Source organism: Panthera tigris, chromosome B4, assembly GCF_018350195.1.
Source record: "Panthera tigris isolate Pti1 chromosome B4, P.tigris_Pti1_mat1.1, whole genome shotgun sequence".
NCBI lineage: Eukaryota > Metazoa > Chordata > Mammalia > Carnivora > Felidae > Panthera > Panthera tigris.
Window position 1 is genome coordinate 95,412,425 of NC_056666.1, and position 16,704 is coordinate 95,429,128.

Genomic DNA, 16,704 nt, shown 5'->3' on the forward strand with positions numbered 1-16,704 from the left:
TATAAACCAGTGCCAAATTTCTATCACTCTGGTTTCAGAATCAATGAGGGATAGGGATATATCTAACACTTTGAGCATCTAATATCTATCAGTCACTGTGATAAACACTATAAACACATTCCATTTAATTGACATAACAGCTCTATAAAATGTAGATATTAATCACCCTATATGACAGAAATGGAGGTTGAGAAACATGAAGTAACAGGTCCTCAAATATGTCTAGGTAAGTGGCCCAGCAAAGATTTAAACTCAGGGTGGTTATCCAAAACTAGTGTTGTATTTTTCTCTAATTTTATTTTTTATTTTTTAAAATTTACATCCAAATTAGTTAACATTGTATTTTGATGCAGTATAATTTATTTCTAAAATTTTTAATTTTTGTAATTAATGTCACATATGCACATGGTTTCCATACGTTTTGCTGTTATGAGAAACTGTCTTTTTCCTTCTCCCCACTCTCTAATTTCTCTTCCCTGTTGGCAAGATTTTCAGCTTTCAGCTAATTCTTTTGGAATTTACTTCCATATCTCTTGATGCTATAATATGCTTGTGTTGCTACTACTTTAATTTTCAGTTTTAGGCATTGTCCACTGACTCCCCATCTTGGAAGATGTGGATTTACCCCTCTTTCCCCTCCCCTCAGTCCTCCCTATGCATATGCAAAATTCTGTATCTTTCCACCTGCCAATATAGTTGATACCGCAATATGGATTAGATCAAAGCAATTAGCTGAGGCAATTTAGCCCCAACATTCATTTTCCTTTGAGAGCTAATTCCTTTAAAAAAAAAAAAAAAGATTAATTCTAGTATAGTTAACATACAGTGAGGAGCTAATTCTTATCGAGGCTTTTCACCTACTGATCTTATACATAATTCTCACTAATCCAACCCCACACTCTCTACCAAATATTTAAATTGGGGCTTGTCAACTGTGGGCTTCACTGTAGGGTGATCTGACTGCTCCATTTTGTTCAGATGCTCTAGGCTTTGCCTAGCTGGAGGATAAATGCCTGGCTGTCAGCCTTCTGAGGTTTGTGAGTCTCAGTATCCAGTTCATTTAATCACTCTCCTTTCAGGATGATACCCCTATTCTCAACTTTGGTGCCTGTCAGTCCAGAGGCCCTCTATTTTACCCTCTCCAGAGAATAAGCTCCATTCATCTACTGGGGGCAAGAAGGGAGGTGTCTTGGCTATGTAGAATAGGGGCAGAAAATATAGGTCTTTATAGTGTCTTTAAAATAAATTAAAAAAAATAAATAGAGTGTCTTTAAGAAAAGATTTGAAATTAAAATAGAATTCTTATGCTGTAAAACTCACTCTCTAAAAACACTTCAGCGTTTTTCAGTATATTCGCAAAGTTTTGCAACTATCACCCATATCTAATTTTAGAATATTTTATTATCCTGAAGAGAAACGCTCCACCTGTTAGTAGTGATTCCTACCTACCTCACCCCTCTTTCCAGTCCTTAGCAACCACTAATCTACTTCCTGTGTCTCTCCTTTTCCTCTCTTTTGCCCTCTTCTAGACATTTCATGTAGATGGAATCATAAAATATGTGGTCTTTTGTGACTGGCTTTTTTCACTGAGCATGTTTTCAAAGTTTATTCATGCCATAACACATATCAGTACTTCATTCCTTTACATTGCCATTTATGTATATACCATGTTTTGTCTTTTCATCAGTTGATACTTGAGTCGTTCCCACTTTTGGCTATTTGGGGTAATGTTGCTGTGAACATCCCTGTACAGGTTTTTGTGGGGACGTATGTTTTCATTTTTCTTAGAGGTGTACCTAAGAGTGGGATTACTGAGTCATATGGTAACTTTAGATTTAACTTTTGGAGGAGCTATCAAACATTTTTCTGAAGCGACTACACTACTGACATATACCTAGAAGTAAAATCACTGGGTCATATGATAGCTATATGTTTAACATTTTGAGAAACTACCAAACTTTTCCAAAGTGGCTGTACCATATTTCCATCCCACCAACAATGTATGAGGACTTCAAGTTTCCCACTTCCTTCCAACACTTATGTGACTTTTTAATTTCAACCGTACTAGTGGTTTTCGAAATTGTGTCTAATTGTGTTTTTTGATTTGCATTTCTCTAACGACTAATGATGTTGGACATTTTTTTCATGTGCTTATTGGCCATATACTCTTTGGGGAAATGTCTATTCAAATCCTTTGCCCATTTAAAAACTGCTTTATTTGTCTTTTCATTGTTGAGTTATAAGAGTTTCTTATGTATTTGGGATACTGTCTCCTATGAGATACTTGATTTACAAATATTTTCTCCTAAACTGTGGGCTATCTTTTAATTTTTTCTGTCTTTTATTTTTCTGGATTGTGTTCTTTGAAGAACAAAAGTTTTTCATTTTGACGAAATCTTATTTATCTATTTTTCCTCTGAGTATGTTTTTGGTATCATATCTGAGAAACAATCACCTAACCCAAGGTTATGAAGATATAGTTTTTTAACATTTGTTAAAAAGATTATTCTTTCCCCATTGAATTGTCTTGGCACTTTGGTTGAAAATCAATTGACCATAAATGTAAAGGGTTTATTTCTGGACTCTAAATTCGTTTCCATTTATCTGTAAGTCTATCCTTTTGCAGTGCCACACTGATTTTGTTGCCCCGGCACCAGGTTCTTGAGTCTCAATGTCACAGAAATGAACACTGAACTTGAGAGAAAGAAAGCAGGCAGAGTTTATTAGAGATAGCTTGTATATGAGGGAGTCTACAAAAAAAGGAATATCACTCCCCGAAGGGGTAACATGTAAGGCTTATAAAGGCACTTTTCCGAAGGGTGAAAGGCTGGGAGTGGGGAAGTGTCCTTCAGTCCCATGGTCTTTATCTTGTGGTCATTACTCTTTAGTAGACACAAGACAATCACAGGATACCTTTCCTCGTGGTCAACATTCTTTAGGGCTCCTGGAAAATAGAGATACTTGTGCAAGCAGGCTTTAAATTGTTACTTCTAATTTTGCTCAGACAACCATTACTCCCATTAATGGCTGTTATCTCTCATTTGTTCTCTCTCCCAGAAAGAGGTATTTGTTTCTAAGCGTATGGAAACTTAACTTTTACCTCAGACCAGTGGCTTTAAGGGAGTTAAGTCCCTCTTGCTTTCCCTATACAGTCTCAATTCGATTACTGTAACTTTGTTAAATTTTGAAATTAAACAGAATTTGGACCACTCTCTTCCAGTCTCCTCCATTTGCTTCCTCTTCTAGAGGTGTTTGAGCCTTTATGGGAACTTACAATATAAATTGAGTTGCTTCTCAGTCTTTGATAGCTTAAAGTTTAGCTTTCTCGGGTCTGCAGAATCTTCGATCACTCTTTCATCTCCTTTCAGCTTCTCATTTTCTGTTGCTGTTGTTTCTTGAATTTATGCTATTCTTTTGTGCCTTAAAAAGGAATGGAAATCTTATACTATTATTTTAGCTGGATTCCTGGAAGGAGCAGAAGTAATTAAATCTATGTTCTTAATTAGGAAGTGTCTTTTGATATCTTATATAGATGATCTAGACCTGTGGCCTGCACTTCAGCACCCACACTCCTTTTAACTCCCGTAAACTGGGTTTTATGTTCTCTCTTTTGCTAAAACTGCACTCTTTAAAGTCACCAACAACGGTTTCATAGCCAAATCTAGTGGTCTTCCTCTGGTCCTCATTTCCTTCCTCTTCTCTTTAGTATTTATGAATTTATTTTTTTAAGTTTATTTATTTATTGAGAGAGAGAGAAAGCACAAGATGGGGGAGGGTCAGAGAGAGAAGGAGAGAGACAATCCCAAGCAGGATTCACACTGTCAGTGCAGAGCCTGACGTGGGGCTTGAACCCACAAACCATGAGATCATGACCTGAGCCGAAGTCGGATGCTTAACCAACTGAGCCACCCAGGCACCCCTTTTCCTTAGTATTTAGAACTATTGACCATAAGTCTTTCTTATCTCTTTCCTAAGCTTTCACGTTTCACCTTGTTAATCATTTTCTTACCTGATGGCTTCCCTTTTTCACTCTACCTTTAATTGTGAGCATCTTCCATGGTTTAGTTCCTGGGTTCTCTTGGGTTTTATTTAGTTATTATGAAAACATTTTTAAAAATTGTAAAACACAGGGGTTCCTGGGTGGTTCAGTTGGTTGAATGTCTGACTCTTGATTTCAGCTCATGTCATGATCCCAGGGTCATGGGATGGAGCCCTGCCTGCATCAGGCTCAGTGCTGAATGTGGAGCCTGCTTGGGATTCTCTCTCCTTTGGCATCGTTCCCCCACTCTTGCTCTCTCTCTCTCTTAAAAATTTTTTTCTCTTAATTTGCTATTATTTATGTGTGGTCTAGATTAATGTATGCCACTGTCATTAACCCAGTCCCTCAAGTCAGATACTTAGAAGTTATTCTGGCACCTTTTTTCCCTGCTCTCACATCCAAGTACAGATGTTCGATGGATTTTATCCCTTAACATCTCTGGTTTTGCCATTGCATCCATAATGCTGTTGCCTTAATCCAGGTCATCGTCTACTGGTTAGACTATTTCAAGCCCTAAGTGGTGTGGGGTGGATGCCTTCAGTCTCGAGTCTCCTCCAAGTTGCTTCTTGTCTAAGATACCAGTGTGGTTATGCTATTAACTTGCATAACGCCCTTCTAATTGTTCTCTTTCACCTGCAGCAAAAGGTGATGATAAAGCATAAAGCCCACCGAATGCCATTCAAGTTTTAGCAGAATTTGACCCCTCTTTCCTCCTTAGCCTTCTCTCTCCCAGGGCACCCTTGGGTGCCATACTCCAGCATTGTTGAACAACAACAATTCTCTGTATATTTTCTTAAATTCTTTCTACCTAGAATAACCTGCTTTCTTTTTTAAAAATTTTTTTATTTCAATCCAAGCTAGTTAACATATAGTGTAGTAATGGGTGCAGGAGTAGAATTTAGTGATTCATCACTTACATATAACGCCCAGTGCTCATCCCAGCAAGTGCCTCCGTAATGCCCATCACCCATTTAGCCCTTCCCCCCACCCAACACCCCTCCAGCAACTCTCAGTCTGTTCTCTGTATTTAAGAGTCTCTTATAGTTTGCCTCCCTCTCTGTTTTTTATCTTATTTTTCCTTCCTTTCCCCATGCTCATCTGTTGTGTTTCTTAAATTCCACATGAGTGAAATCATATGATATTTATCTTTCTCTGGCTGACTTATTTCGTTTAGTGTAATACACTTTAGTTCCATCCACATTATTGCAAATGGCAAGGTTTCATTCTTTTTGATCACCAAGTAATATTCCATTGTGTATACATACCACATTTGCTTTATCCATTCATCAGTAGGTGGACATTTGGTCTCTTTCCATAATTTGGCTATTGTCAATAGTGCTGCTATAAATATTGGGGTGCATGTGCCCCTTCAAATCAGCATTTTTGTATCTTTTGGGTAAACACCTAGTGGTGCAATTCCTGGACCATAGAGTAGTTTATTTTTAATTTTTTGAGGAACCTCCCTACTGTTTTCCAGAGCAGTCGCACCAGTTTGCATTCCCACCAGCAGTGCAAAAGAGATCCTCTTTCTCCGCACCCTCACCAACATCTGTTGTTGCCTGAGTTAAGTTTAGCCATTCTGACTGGTGTGAGGTGGTATCTCATTGTGAATAGCTTGCTTTCTAGCTCCTATTCCATTCTGATTAACAAACACAAACACTTTTTTTGAAGCTTTTAAAATTTTATTTTTAAATTAGCGTATAGTAAAATCAACTTGTGCAGTTTGAATTTTGACATGGAGAGATTAGTGTAGCCAACACTGTAATGAGGATATAAAATATTCCCCCTCAAACTCCCTCTTGCTATCCCTTTGGAGTCACACCCTCCCCCACCCATAAACTCTGGCAACCACTGATGAGTTCTCCCCCACTACAATTTTATCTTTTTATGAACGTCATATAAATATACACGGTCTTTCAAGCCTGACTTCTTCCACTCGGCATAATGCCTTTCAGATTCATTCAGTTTGTGTATATTAATAGTTATGTTCCTTTTTTATTGCTAACAAGTATTCCATTTTATGAATGTCCCACAGTTTATGTATCCATTCACCCACCAAAGGACATTTGGGCTGTTTTCAGAACCTCTGTAAAGGTTTTTGTTTGAATACAAACTTTAATTTCTCTAGCGTAGACACCCAGAACAAACTCACTTTTAAATATTCAGCCCAACTTGTACCCCAATGTTTATAGCAGCACTCTCAACAATAGCCAAATTGTGGAAAAAGCCTAAATGTCCATCAGCTGATGAATGGATAAAGAAATTGTGGTTTATATACACAATGGAGTACTACATGGCAATGAGAAAGAATGAAATATGGCCTTTTGTAGCAACGTGGATGGAACTGGAGAGTGTGATGCTAAGTGAAATAAGCCATACAGAGAAAGACAGATACCATATGGTTTCACTCTTATGTGAATCCTGAGAAACTTAACAGAAACCCATGGGGGAGGGGAAGGAAAAAAAAAAAAAAAAGAGGTTAGAGTGGGAGAGAGCCAAAGCATAAGAGACTCTTAAAAACTGAGAACAAACTGAGGGTTGATGGGGGGTGGGAGGGAGGGTAGGGTAGGTGATGGGCATTGAAGAGGGCATCTTTTGGGTGTTGTATGGAAATCAATTTGACAATAAATTTCATATATTAAAAATAAATAAATAAATACATACATACATACATAAATAAATAAATATTCAGCCCAGGCAATGCCTCCTAGGCGCCTCTCCCGACTCCCCTAAGGTAGCATTGAGCACCCTGTCTCTTGTGCTCCTAATGTCTTCTGTTCATAAGTCAATATATTTGTTTCACTTATTTATTTTCATGTGTGCTTCTTGCAGCTCATGTGTGATTTGCTTGAGGGTAGGCACTGTATCTCATTCATCTTTGCATCGCCAGAACTCAGTTTCAATGCCTAACAGAAAGTGTCTGCGTAACGAAGTTTTGTTGAATTACACATCATCCCAAACCCTGTTCTAGCTGAAATTATGTATGTGTGGTCTCTTGAGCCTACTTAGGTTTCCTCGTGTGGAATACCTAAGAGGCTGTATAATGTAATAGTTGAGAGCATGGATTTTGGAGGCAGACTGCCTGAATTTAAATCCTGCCTCAGCCATTCTTTAATTGTATGAACGTTTTGGCAAGTTACCTAAATTCTCTGTGCCTCAGTTTCTGCCTATATAAAATGGAAATAATAGTTACTGCCTTGCTAGTGTTGTTGTGATGATCAAACATGTTTTTACCTAAAAAAATTCTTGGAATAGAAATTGGAAAATGCTAAGCACTCACCTATATTAGCTATTGTTATTATCATTACTTCAATCAATGTATTTTATATTTTTAATAGTAAGAAGTAGCATGATTTTACTGAAATGTTTTAGGACAGTGTTGGAAAATCTTAAAATCCTATATTCTAAACCTCGATGAATGTATTTAAACTTCATCTTACTGGGGCTGCCTGGTTGGTTCAGTCCATAGAACATATGACTCTTGCTCTCGGAGTTGTAAGTACATGTTGAGTGTAGAGATTATTCAAAAATGAAATCTTTAAAAAAACAAACTTCATCTTCCTATCAGTTTATGAGAGCTGATTTTTGGAGGAAATTCATGCCAAATAATATTTCCAAAATTAGGTCAGATAATAATTATGTTCCCTGAAGATTCCAGAAACAATTAATATCCAGTTAATACTAGTTCATCCATTTCTGTTTTGAACATTTTTCATCTTGTTTTCTGTACAGAGAAGCAGCACCAGCCCCAGGTTTTGTTTAGTTTTGCAGTCAAATAAGCATATCTGGTGAAGAGTCTTCCAGCCTTTAGGAGATTGATAATATTTTCCTGTGACATGGTGATTATCACTTACTAAAGTTTGAATAGTAAGTACTTCAATTGATCTATACATTTCAAATTGTTGGATTTGATCTAGTTACAAGTGGAGAGGAAAAATTCAGAAACCGTCAATAGCATCAAAGGAATGACTGATATATAGGCATTTATCTTCCTTTTCCTTCTCACAAAGTGGAGAAGATTCTAGGGTTAGTGTCTCAACCACATATGTGGCTAAATCAAAGCCTTACATATCCTTTACAATACAATTGCCTGAATATCACCACACAGCGGCATCATAGGATTGGGAAGCAGTGCCTTTTATGAAAGCCATCACACACATACAGTTGTAACACATCAGATCAGAAAACACTTAACACAAAATAAAATGGCTTAAGGATTCAACAGTGCTGATCTTTCTAAAAAAATTTTTTTCCTTTTGGAAAGAAAGCCCAAAACCTTTGAACTCATAGTCACCTAAAGTCTGAGGTTAGCTTGCCAGTAACAGGTTTGAGAGATGAGAGCTAACCTCAGGGGACAGATGTTTTCTTTTACAAATAACATCCCCATTATGTATTGTTCTCCACCACCCACACCCAAACGACTGTTCGACCTATGAAACAAACCGCGACAGGAGCACAGATAACCCCAGCCTTCAGGTCTGTAATCTGATCGTGGCCATCGGCAGCCAGAAATGAGTTTCTTTCTAATCAGCCTTCCATCAGTCCCCAGTCACTCATATAAAGGAGCCTGGGGAGGGGACGATTCTCATTGCTCTTTCGTCAGCACCAGGGTTGTGGACAGAGCCTGGAGCAGTCGTCTATCTTACTCCCCTCCCGCTCTGTCTCCGCCAGCGCTGCTAACTGCCCCTCTAGTCCCCCCTGCTGCAGAGAAAGAAAATTACATCGGGATCCATGCAGCCGGCAATGATGATGTTTTCCAGTAAATACTGGGCAAGGAGAGGGTTTTCTCTGGATTCAGCAGTGCCTGAAGAGCATCAGATACTTGGCAGCTTAACAGTGAGTACTGAGTAGCTGGCACTCTAGACGAGTGTTTTCTAGGGTAGCCATCGTTTTATCCTTGCCATAGGGACACCTGATATAGACCAAGCACACACGCCTCAACTTGTTCCTCTATCATCTGTATACCCTGCTTGCCTGCTGTCTGCCTTCAGTCTTTCTTCTCCATAAAGTGGGTATATTGATCGCTATGTTCTCAACTTCCTTTCCTCAAAGTTTATAAGTAGAAAGTAAAGAAGTTCCTGAACATCAGGAACAAGAGGTTGTAGGAACCAATGTCTTATATCTACAACTAAACAGAGTGTGTAGAATTTTGAAAGGCCATTTATTATGAGTAGGAACAGAGAGAAGAAATTAAATAGATTTCTGTGATTCCCGCAAGATTATTGTGTCCCCTATACCTCTAACCATCTACAAAGCTTGTTTTTTTTTAAATACAGAAGTAATGTTTTCTATTCTTGCCTATAGGTGCTGATTATTGGAATAAAAGAAAGTCTGGTTCCTTTCAAAAGTTTTCCTGCTTTCCTCATTACCCCATTCCCCCCCCCCCATTTTAATTGACGGAGTAATGAAAGCAACATACCACTTGCTTCAGTATTTAAGATAGTTTTTGTATTGAAATACTAACAGAATAAAAAAGGAAACATTTTGTGGGATTTTAGATCCTGATTTGAGTTAATAGTCATGTGATTTAATAAAAAAGACAATGAACAGAAAAATCTATTCAGATTCCTAGTGATTTAAAATATTAAATACGATTTCATTATTATAACCTCAGAGTTCATCAAACCAATTACAATTCAGTCTGTGTCATAGAAAGTTCTGTTCCAACATTGTAGCTCCAAACATGTGCCAGAAGGTTGTATTGTACAATGCATTATTAGTGGTAAAAGTGTTGAAAAGTAATCGGGGTAAGTTTTATAGGACTATTTAAATCAATTTGCAGAAAGGAGACCAAAAATGTAAATAGATTTTTTAACATCTAAATATCATGAATATTTGGATGAGATATTACACTGAGGAATTTTGAAGTCATAATGAACTGCTAGAAGGAAAACAAAGAACTCAGAGTTATGGTTAATGTATGACCCTTTTGTATAAAAAATTCTACTTAAATAGGTAAGATCTGTGTGTTATGTGGTGAGGATAAGGCAGATGTTGAGTGAGAGTGCTGTGGCATTTGAGCCTTTAATGACTAAACATACTGTCAAATGCCAATGTCTGCATGAACTTTTTCTCTTTCAAGTCATATAATAAAATATTCATTTCCATGATATAAAAATCTGGTGAGTGAGGCAATGTGAAAATGTGAAACATGTAAAAATAAAGCTGGTAGGGAAATCAGAGAAAGAGAGTGACAAGTCCCTGTTCACTGGGTACATATCAAATGTACTTTTCTCAGTTACGTGAGAAACTCAGTTTCCTGAGACTGGTCTGATTGTACCAACTTACTACTTGCCAGGGAGAAACATCTCTGTTTGCTCAAGTCTTCGTTTGCGTATAAAGAACACAAAAAAGTACCACCTAACTTCACGTTGTCTTTTACGTGAAAGTTCCCAGCTTTTTTATTCTGTATTTCTGACAATGTGATCCATCCAAGTTTCTGAAATCTGCCATTTTTTGTCTTTAACCAATAGGGCTAATAGTCATCACTTAGTCCTGTGTTACAATATCTTGAATGGCTAATGAAGTGTTAATCATGTTCAGTTTCTCAGATTTTACTCTTTGCTTCTAATGATTAGCTAGTTTTCCTTCCTTCCTTCCTTCCTTCCTTCCTTCCTTCCTTCCTTCCTTCCCTCCTTTCTCTCTTTGTCTCTTTCTTTTTCCCTTCCTCCCTCCCCTTCCCTTTTTTCTTTTATTTGTGGCTGGATTGTAACAGCCACTTTTCAGATATTATCGCTAACACAGATGGCCTTAATTAAATATGCTCCTCTGTGTTGAACTTGTGCAGATATAGATTCACATTGACAATGTGGATCTAATTGCAGAAAGTAAGGTTATCAATTTCAGTGCGTGTCCTGACATATTTCAGAATGAAATGGGTAGTTTATTTTGAAGATTTAATTTAAACTAAAATTATTGTTGTGAAAAATGTTTGGTCTTAATTTTTGTTTTATTTACTAATTACTAGAGTTTCCATATTATGCAAGTAGGCTAACAGACCAAATTTCATGCTGTAAAATAAACCTAGAAAGAAAAGCAGGAATTATTTATATATGAGACTTTATGATGGTCAGATTTTTGTTACTATTAAATAAAGTGAACCAAATCTGACCCCCCTGGATCAGATTTCAACCACTGAGGGGTATCTTAGAGCACTTGGAAAATAGTGTCCCAGAATACATTGGATCAGTATTTATGATCAAAAGTTATGAGTTCTGTGGTAGCTTCTCTTTGAGTGTATAGGATTGCTGAAGTTTCTGGCATATGAATGGAATATCTGACAAGAACTCTAGTTAGGGGAACTCTGGAATCCTAATCAATATTTGTGTGTGTGTGTGTGTATGTGTATGTGTATGTGTGTGTATTTCTACCTTCTTGAAGTTAAATAAAGCTAACTCTGGCAAAAATGATGATAAAAAAAGCAGCAAGGGGAACAGCAAAAGTGAAACTGGTCCCGAAAGTGGCAAGACGGCTGTTGTCTTCTCGTTGAAAAATGAAGTTGGAGGATTGGTAAAAGCGTTGAAACTCTTTCAGGTAAATCTAAAACATCATTACATAACTTTAAAAGTGACCATGTGCCCCATTACAGACCTGTCCTCTGCTGTGAAACATCACTGAATCCATTTCAAAGAAACCAAATTTCATGAAGCTTTACAAGGGAAGTGTGTCTGCCAAACAATGAAATGAGCAGATTTGCATCACCTATGTTTTATTAATTCTGAGTTAGCCTCTTAGAAATTCCTCAGACTATAGTCATAGGAAAGTCAGTAATTAAAAATGGGAGTCTCACACCTGAAAAAGCAAATGCAAGAGGAGCCAACAGGCTCTCTTCAAATATCAAGAGCCTGCAGCCTTATCTGATTTGTTAACATTTGAGTTGTGTGCATGTTCTATGAGCACATTTATTGCCTAAAATGAGATGCATAAGGAGAGGCATTTGGTAGTTTCCCATGCCTCATTGTTTCATGAATTTAACGTCTTTCGGAAAGATGAGTCAATCTCCCCATATATAAGCTAGGGCTAGCTCTATTTTATAGAAATGTAGTAGCTTTTTTTCCAGGTCCAATTTGGTGACTTGAACCCTCAAGAAAGAGCCTGGTTGAGGGGGAGGTTAGAAAAGCCCAGAAACACTGTTGCCCTCTGGAAACCTGATGGCTACCCTACTCTTCAGCAAGCATTGTCCCTTACAAATGCATCTGGTTTGGGGGCACTGGCTGCTGATTTGGGCTGCAAGATAGGGAGCCCAGCTCTGTATGGTGCCTAGGGCCTGTCGGTGCAGTGGAAAGGTGATTGGAATTGCAGTCAGAGAATTCAGACTTGTGTTCTCCTGGTTTGGCTAATCACTAGCTGCTTCCTAGCTTCAAGTTCTTCATTTGTAAAGTAGCGGTAATCATTCCTACCAAACAAGGTTGTTGTGATACACTAATATGAGTGAAAGGGCTTTGTCAAAGTGTACAGATAGGACGCCTTCATTGTAAGGTCTCTTTGATGACCATAGAGGGGGAATTAGCAGCCTCATTTGGCAAATATTTCCTTGTTCTCTCTTGACCTGGAAGAAAGGATCAGGCCCCATTAACAGTGGTAATGGAAATCTGGGGAAATATTTCACACATAATTGTATCATCCAGGGCCGTCGCCATTCAGTGCCCAAAGGCAGGCCAGACTCCCTGGAGAAGGAGTTAGCAGCCCAGAGTTTTCACTAGGCCATCAGCTAGTCATGGGGTCAGAGCTAAACCATTTAACCCATCCAAACCCCAGTTCCCTTGTCTAAAAATACCTACTCTGCTTCAACCAATGGACATTAAGAGCCCAAAGTGACACAGCATGTGTGTGAAGACTCTTGACCTTAATATTAGTCTTACCTTTATTATCAGCCGATTTAGAAAATGTGGCGTTATTGTAAAGGTTAATAAAAACAGAAATAGAGTATCTAGTTTCCTGGTCACAGGACTACTTTCTTTATACAGGGGAGGATCTGTTTGATTCGATCTTACTCTGTACTGGAAACCACCTATCCTGCTCCCGTGCTGAAAATTCGGAGACCATCCAGGATTGTATGAGGAAATGTGAATTGATAATTGCAATATACCATCTGGTGTGATAGGGAGGTTTTGGCTTATTTAAGGGCAGGGTAGGGCGGAGAGGAGAACTTAGTCTTCAGTTAACTCAGGGGAAGGGTGGACAGCATCGCTGGGCAAATTTCAACCTGATAAATAAATTATTAAATTGCTGCCCTCCCTTGAACACCTTATTGGAAGGAGAACTTTACCCCTGAAATCCGTCACAGGGTGAGGTTTGCAATGATGTATCCTTGCATGAAACTAGTCTGGAGGTTGCTGAAACAGAATAGTTGATAAATGGTCCCATTTAGGTGTGTTTTTTGGTTGTTGTTTTGTTTTTGTTTTTGTTTTTGTTTTTGTTTTTGCCTGTAGAGATACTTTCTTGGCTGCTTTTCTTCCTTTTCTTTTTCTACAATGTGGGTTACACTTTGGCTTGTGTCTCCCAACTATCAGTCGTTTTCATACCACCTGCCCAATGTCTGCCTCATTTGCCTGCCATTTGTACCATGTACTTATTTTTTCAAAGATTATTGTGTTTTAAACTTTAACTTATGAGGAAAACTTATACTGTTATAAAATCAGGGATTCGAGGTTAGTTATGGTTTTTTTTTTGAAACATACGAAAATAAAAATATAAATTTGGGGATCATATGATGATATAAACTAATTTCTCCCCTCCAAATAGCCATGTACACCCCCCAGCGGGATGTGGGCTGTTCAAGAAAACAATGATATTCATAATTATAATACATTTTATAGGGCCCTGTGTATGCTCTTTTATGCCCTCTTTTTTAAAAAAATAAGATGGGAAAAACTATATACAGTGTTTATTTCCATTAACAGAGGTAGTGGTTGGAAACATTTCCATGTTTTAGTCAACCAGAGAGCAAGGAGATGGTCTTTTCCTCCTCTGTGGGCACTTAGCACCTGTTCTTAAGAGTTGAATAAGAACAGCCGGTGGCGTCCCTTTTATTGTGCCCTGAAGGTAATTTAGAGATGTTGCTTACATTTCCACAGGAGAAACATGTCAACATGGTTCATATCGAGTCCAGGAAATCCCGGAGAAGAAGTTCAGAGGTTGAAATCTTTGTGGACTGTGAGTGTGGCAAAACGGAATTTAACGAGCTCATTCAGTTGCTGAAATTTCAAAGTACAATTGTAACGCTGAATCCGCCGGAGAACATTTGGACAGAGGAGGAAGGCAAGGCCAGCTTCTCCTTGTCGGGTGATTTAGCAATCTGAGAAATGTTGCAAAGAGGAAAATGCAATCTGTGAGCTAATATTTTTGAACTCGCACTGTGTTTCCCACAGAGCTAGAGGATGTGCCCTGGTTCCCCCGGAAGATCTCTGAGTTAGACAAATGCTCTCACAGAGTTCTCATGTATGGTTCTGAGCTTGACGCCGATCACCCAGTAAGTGTCCAGTAAGATCCATTCCATGCAGGCTCTTCCAGCTCCACGCATGTGCCAGCCAGTGTGCCATGTTGTGTGCTGTGACGCTTTATTGTAGAGCAATTTATTATGTATTCCCCATCACGGAGAGCAGACTTTCAAATGATAAAGCTTCCCTGTACATATGCGGTGGCTGGAAGCAGATTAGAAGGATGGCATTTCCACATAACATTTGTTCTTAAAAGGATTGGAGAGAGGAGGAGATTCAAAACCTTGGAGAATATTTCTGTAGTATTAGACAGCCTGAGATATACTTGCAGATGGTGACCCTTGGAAAACGATGAACTGAAATTGATCACCCCTTTGAGAAATGAGGGAGGACTAGGCATTATGGGGCTCAGTGAGAGAATAAAATTCTCCTCGCTATTTTCCTTGACTGGAGGTAGTTAGGAGCAGAGTAATGTGGTGGGCTTCAGTCTCAATGGAAGGGCAGAGGGTTTTAGAATGAGGTTGTGATGGAAAACACATCTCTTCCCACATCTACTCTGAATCTATTTACCACTATCTCTCGTCTATTCCAATAAAAATGGCCACCTGTAAAGAAATATGATACGTAGGTAAGCATTTCCCATTATTTCCTACCTCCCCCTTTACATCAGTTTTTATTTAACACAAGAGACCTGGAACTTCTTTATGGTCAGAATGAAGTATAGTTAATAGTCTGGGAGAAGTAAGCAATGTACTCATTTGTTACAAGCACTTTTTTCCTGGTGCCCCTTGTCGAAAAATGGGGAGATAAAAGAGTGAAACCCAAGCAGATCAGTCATGTTTATGGAAGGGCTTTGCAGTCTGAGGGTAATGGTGTACAGTTATTCCTTTATTTTAAACGAAAGAAATCTAGAAATGTGACAGTGTGACTATACTGTATGCAGTGGTTTTGCAAGTGTGGTCCCAGGATCGGCCCCATCAACATTACCTGGGGGTTTGTTATAACAAGCCCACATCTAAGTTTGAGAACCACTGCTTTAGAGGAAACTATGACAACTTCAGTAAACAAGGAAATTTTCAATCGAATTAGTCATTTCACGCAATATACCAGTTCAAACCAATTCATAATATACCATTCAAGTAATGGTCAAACAGACCTAATTCAATTGCATTATTTTCAAGAAGCTGAATTTATCCAAAGATGTGGTGTGTTACATTTGCCAGTCTAAAATTTCAGAATAATTCACAGTAACTCATGAGTGACGCTCCCAAATGTTAGAAAAACACTCAAAAGTGCCTTTAATAATCATCCATTTGTTATCTTCCCCTTTCCCACTTCCAGAAGAGTCAGAATTAGCACAGACGCCTGATTTAAGAGTTTAGCAGTAATGGGACTTTCCGGATACCAGCTGTTAACTTGCAGGATGACCTTGGGCGAGTCCCTCTATTTTTGCACCTCAAATTCTTTATGTAAAAAGTGGAAATAAAATTCTTATTGACCTCCAAGGGGCGTTTGAAAAGCCTACTTAATAAAACAACTGGAAAGCATTTTGGCAAGAGTAAATGCTTAATCCCAGGGATGGAAATGCTGTATCATTCAGATCAGTGCCTGGATAGTAAATGAATTTTTGCTAACCTCGTATTTCCAAATGTTCCCCTTAGTCTAGTTTTTAAATTACTCGACCTGGAAAAAAGGGGTCAGCTTTGTTAGTGGAGCAACCACAGGAACCACTGACCTTGCTTTGAAAAAAAAATTTATTCCGATAGTGTGAATTTTTCTGTGTTTAATTCTGTTCTGTTATTCCTAATTATACCTACTTTATGATACCTTCTCTTATTTTCTGTGCAGCCAGTTGAAATAATTGCAAGTACTTAGCAATCTACTATCTCACTCGTCATTTTTTTTTTTTTTAATCACATGTATTCCTTTTATAAGCACGCCAAATGTTCGTTATGCAAAATCTGGTATTGGTAAATTGGTGTTTTTCGTAGGTTATTATTTGATGAGCACGGAGAACGTTGTCTAAGGACTTTGGGTGCCTGGGAATAATCTCAGTTTCAAGACAGGGATTATCGTGTTAGGATGGCACTCTTGCTCTCGGTTGGCTTGGAAGGAGCTGGGGTGGGAGAGTCAGGTTGCTGAGGCTACCTAGAAAGGGTTAAATATCTATCTAGGTCAGTGTCTCTCAAACTTTAATGGACAAACAAATCACCTGGAGGGTCTTTC

The 16,704-nt window shown here is 38.4% G+C and overlaps 1 protein-coding gene across 2 annotated transcripts in view; it reads left to right on the forward strand.

Moving 5' to 3' along the window:
• The first annotated feature begins 8,770 nt into the window (after positions 1 to 8,770).
• TPH2 (tryptophan hydroxylase 2) overlaps positions 8,771 to 16,704 on the forward strand; it is a 105,507-nt gene continuing 97,573 nt past the window's right edge. Inside the window, exons 1-4 of one of the 2 annotated variants that reach the window (XM_015537566.2) lie at positions 8,771 to 8,876; positions 11,403 to 11,572; positions 14,116 to 14,299; positions 14,410 to 14,510. In XM_015537566.2, the coding sequence (XP_015393052.1) occupies positions 8,771 to 8,876; positions 11,403 to 11,572; positions 14,116 to 14,299; positions 14,410 to 14,510 (561 nt within the window). The remainder of the gene's footprint in view (positions 8,877 to 11,402; positions 11,573 to 14,115; positions 14,300 to 14,409; positions 14,511 to 16,704) is intronic. The other variant, XM_007082253.3, reaches the window with a different exon arrangement.